Source organism: Sapajus apella, unplaced genomic scaffold, assembly GCF_009761245.1.
Source record: "Sapajus apella isolate SASKATOON/1434 unplaced genomic scaffold, GSC_monkey_1.0 scaffold48, whole genome shotgun sequence".
NCBI classification, from domain to species: domain Eukaryota; kingdom Metazoa; phylum Chordata; class Mammalia; order Primates; family Cebidae; genus Sapajus; species Sapajus apella.
The window spans coordinates 9,447,791-9,452,484 of NW_022436988.1; the positions used below are offsets into that span (position 1 = coordinate 9,447,791).

Consider the following 4,694-nt stretch of genomic DNA (forward strand, 5'->3'; position numbering starts at 1 on the left):
TGGAGTCTCACTCTGTCACCCAGGCTGGAGTGCAGTGGTGCAATCTCGGCTCACTGCAACCTCCACCTCCTGGGCTCAAGTGATCCTCCTGCCTCAGCCTCCTGAGTAGCTGGGACTACAGACATGTACCACCACGTCCAGCTAAATTTTTTTTATTTTTAGTAGAGACAGGGTTTCATTTTTTTGGCCAGTCTAGTCTTGAACTCCTGACCTCGAATGATCAGCCTGCCTTGGCCTCCCAAAGTGCTGGGATTATAGGTATGAGGCATTACACCCAGCCTGCAAGCTAATTTTTGTATTTTTAGTAGAGATGGGACTTCACCATGCTGGCCAGAGTGGTCTCGAACTCCTGACCTCAAGTGATCCACCCACCTCATCTCTCAAAGTGCTGGGATTATAGGCATGGGCCACCACGCCCAGCCCAATCCACGTATAATTTCTGACTCCCCAAAAATTTAACTACTAATAGCCTACTGCTAGCCAGAGCCACATCTATAGCAAAACAGTTGATTAACACATACATTTGTATGCATTTATGACGTACCTTTTTCTTAATTTTTTGATATTTCTAGGCTGTTTTTTCAAATTGTCACAAATCTCCAAAATTTTTTCTGATATGTTCATTTTTAAAATTCTGTATAGCCAGACATGGTGTCTCACGCCTATAATCCCAGCACTTTGGGAGGCCAAAGCGGGTGGATCACAAGGTCAGGAGTTCAAGACCAGCCTGGCCAGAATGGTAAAACCCCATCTCTACTAAAAATACAAAAAATTAGCCAGGCATGGTGGCGCACGCCTGTAGTCCCTGCTATTCAGGAGGCTGAGGCAGGAGAATTGCTTGAACCTGGCAGGTGGAGGTTGCCGTGAGCCAAGATCACACCACTGCACTCCAGCATGGGTGACAGAGCGACACCTTGTCTCAAAAAAAATTTTGAATTTATTTCCTTGGTGACGCTAAACCACATTTCAAGTGCTCAGCAGCTGCCTGTGCGGGTGGTCACCCCATCGGACAGCACAGATGCATAGCACTTGCGCCATCACGGGAAGTCCTATTGGACAGCGCTGCTCCAGACAATTTCCTGGGCACGGGGCCCAGCAAGCTGCTTCTGACTCCACTGTGCCTCGCCCCTTCCCCTCAGGTACTGCCTGGCCGGCCTGCCCGTGGGTTACCAATTTAAGAACATCACAGATGCTGATGTGAACAACCTGCTGCTGGAGGACCTCATCATTTGGACCAACTACGAGATCGAGGTGGCTGCTTACAACAGCGCCGGGCTGGGCGTCTACAGCAGTAAAGTCACGGAGTGGACGCTGCAGGGAGGTACGTAGAGTCGGTGGCCTCAGACCAGGCACGGTGGCTCATGCATGTCATCCCAGCACTTTGGGAGGCCAAGACCAGAGGCCTGCTCAAGCCCAGGAGTTTTAAACCAGCCTGGGCAACGCAGGGAGACACCATCTCTACAAAAATCTGAAAAAAATTAGCTGGGCGTGCTACGGTGGCACAGCTACTCAGGAGGCTGTGGCAGGTTGGTCGCTTGAGCCCAGGAGTTTGAGGCTAACCTAGGCAACATCGTGAGACCCCGTCTCTACAAAAAACGAACAAAACTATCTCAGTGTGGTGGTCCATACCTGTGGTCCCAGCTACTTGGGAGGCTGAGGCAAGAGGATTGCTGGAGCCTGGGGAAGTTAAGGCTACAGTGAGTTGAGATCATGCCGCGGTACTCCAGCCTGGGTGACAATGTGAGACTGTCTCAAAAAAAATGAAATGCAAAGGAACTCTGGCCTCAAAGGAGCAAGTGCTTTTCCTGCTCCCAGATCCTGTGCCTGCTGGGTGCTGTGCCTGTCCAGGCCTGAGAGCCTTGGCTGTGTGGCCGTTCTCACGAGGCCACTGCTATTGCACCCTGGGGCTGGAATCACCACCCCATGCCAAGCTACCCTACAGCGTGGGAGGACTGAGTGGAAGAGGAAGAGGAGGCTGGCTTGGACATAGTGAAAGGCAGGGGCTCCAGGCATATGGGGACCTTCTGTGAATTTCAGGTGAGGTAGATCATGAAACAGCTTACCTCCTGAAAACCACACCAGAGCATTTTTCATCCCCACCCCTTTTATTTACCAGCACCCTGCGAGGTGGGTCAGGCAAGTTTTATTTAACGCAAACTAATCCAGAGAGAATATGAAGGCCTCTTAAGTCTACACAGCAAGGGAGGAGGTGGGGTGGGGTGGGGTGGGGGGTGCAAGGCAGAGGCTATACCCCCTCATCCCTGCATTTTTCTCCCGTTATCTCCTCTAGTTCCCACAGTTCCTCCAGGCAATGTGCACGCAGAAGCCACCAATTCCACGACCATCCGCTTCACCTGGAACGCCCCCAGCCCCCAGTTCATCAACGGCATCAACCAGGGCTACAAGGTACACGTGGCCTCTCCTCACCCAAGAGGAGGCCCTGAGATCCTCTGGGGGAGGTTCGGAGGGGTGACAGAGGGGGCGGGAGGAAATCCCCCCTCTGTTTCTGAAGTCATTGGCTTAAGTCAAGCTGGGGACACACATTCGGGGAAAAGAGCTGCAGGCTTTCCCCAAGGCCACATGCAGGCCACGAAAAGTGGAGACACTGCCACCCAGTGCCAAGGTCCTTCTCAGCAAGAACCCACAAAACCCAGGCTCAGACACACCTGGTGTATGGGCTAAGCACAGTGGCTCACATCTATAATCCCAGCACTCTGGGAGGCTGAGGCAGGTGGATCACTTGAGGTCAGGAGTTCAAGACCTGCCTGGCCAACATAGTGGAACCCTGCCTCTACTAAAAATACAAAAATCACTCCAGGCATGGTAGCTCATGCCTGTAATCCCAGCACTTTGGGAGGCTGAGGCGGGTGGATCACTTTAAGTTAGGAGTTCAAGACTAGCCTGGCCAACGTGGTGAAACCCTGTCTGTACTAAAAATACAAAAATTAGCTGGGCATGGTGGTGGGTGCCTGTAGTCCCAGCTGCTTGGGTGGCTAAGGCAGGAGACTCTCTTGAACCCAGGAGGCAGAGGTTGCAGTGAGCCGAGATCAAACCACTATACTCCAGCCTGGGTGACAGAGTGAGACTCCATCTCAAAAAAGAATACAAAAATTAGCCAGGCGTGGTGGTGAGTGCCTATAATCCCAGCTACTGGGGAGGCTGAGGCAGGAGAATCGCTTCTACCTGGGAGGCAGAGGTTGCAGTGAACCGAGATTGTAGCCATTGCACGCCAGCCTGGGCGAGAAGAGCAGAACTCCATCTCAAAAAATAAAAATAAAAAACACCTGGTGTAGCCATGTCCCCATGAGAAAAATCCAGCATTCAGTTCTTACCATGGCTCTTATGGGCTTCATGCTGGAAGGTATCCCAGGCTGCACTTGACTCCATGTAGTGTGTGGTTAAGGGCACAGGACTGGGACTCAGAAAGACTTGGGTTACAGTCCCAGCTCTGCCTCTTGCTGGCGACCTGCACACATGCTATAACACATCTCGGCTTCTGTCCTTCAGTCAATTTATTGAGCACCTACTCTACGCACTTCTCGCACCACTGAATAACTAAAATAAACTCGGTTTTCCCGCTTGCAAATGAAGATAATAACAATACCCGCCCCTTGGAGTTGTGCGAGGATTAAGTGAGATAATATTTATCATTTGTTCAGCACCATGACAAACACATTATAAGCTCTTGGAAAGTGATTTCAGTAGTCGCAGAAATGCATGTGTTTGCTAGGACTGCTATAACCAAGTATCACAGACTGGGTTGCTTAAAGCAACAACCTTTTTGGCACCAGGGACCAGTTTCGTAGAAGACAATTTTTCCACGAACTGGGTGGGGAGGAGGGTTTGGGGTGATTCAAGCACATGACATTTATTGTACACTTTGTTTCTATAACTATCATGGTGTAACGTATAATGAAATAATTACATTACTCCCCACAATGTAGAATCAGTGGGATACCTGAGCTTGTTTTCCTGCAACTAGACGGTCCCATCTGGGGGTGATGGGAGACTGTGGCACATCTCAGACATTAGATTCTCATAAAGAACATCCAACCTAGATCCCTCGCATGCGCAGTTCCCGGTAGGGTTCATGCCCCTGCGAGAACCGAACGCTGCCACTGACGGGAGGCGGAGCTCAGGTGGTGATGTGAGCCCTGGGGGCAGCACGGAGCTCAGGTGGTGATGTGAGCACTGGGGGCAGTACCGAGCCCAGGTGGTGATGTGAGCACTGGGGGCAGCACGGAGCTCAGGTGGTGATGTGAGCACTGGGGACAGCACTGAGCTCAGGTGGTGATGTGAGCACTGGGGACAGCACGGAGCTCAGGTGGTGATGTGAGCACTGGGGGCAGCACGGAGCTCAGTGGTGATGTGAGCACTGGGGGCAGTACCGAGCTCAGGTGGTGATGTGAGCACTGGGGGCAGCACGGAGCTCAGGTGGTGATGTGAGCACTGGGGACAGCACGGAGCTCAGGTGGTGATGTGAGCACTGGGGGCAGCACGGAGCTCAGGTGGTGATGTGAGCACTGGGGGCAGCACGGAGCTCAGGTGGTGATGTGAGCACTGGGGGCAGCACAGAGCTCAGTGGTGATGTGAGCACTGGGGGCAGTACCGAGCTCAGGTGGTGATGTGAGCACTGGGGGCAGTACCGAGCTCAGGTGGTGATGTGAGCACTGGGGGCAGCACGGAGCTCAGGT

The 4,694-nt window shown here is 52.3% G+C and overlaps 1 protein-coding gene across 2 annotated transcripts in view; it reads left to right on the top strand.

Moving 5' to 3' along the window:
• SDK2 (sidekick cell adhesion molecule 2) overlaps positions 1-4,694 on the top strand; it is a 313,807-nt gene that overhangs the window by 232,734 nt on the left and 76,379 nt on the right. For both annotated transcript variants that reach the window (XM_032241841.1, XM_032241842.1), the window contains exons 17-18: positions 1,140-1,321; positions 2,291-2,406. In XM_032241841.1, the coding sequence (XP_032097732.1) occupies positions 1,140-1,321; positions 2,291-2,406 (298 nt within the window). The remainder of the gene's footprint in view (positions 1-1,139; positions 1,322-2,290; positions 2,407-4,694) is intronic.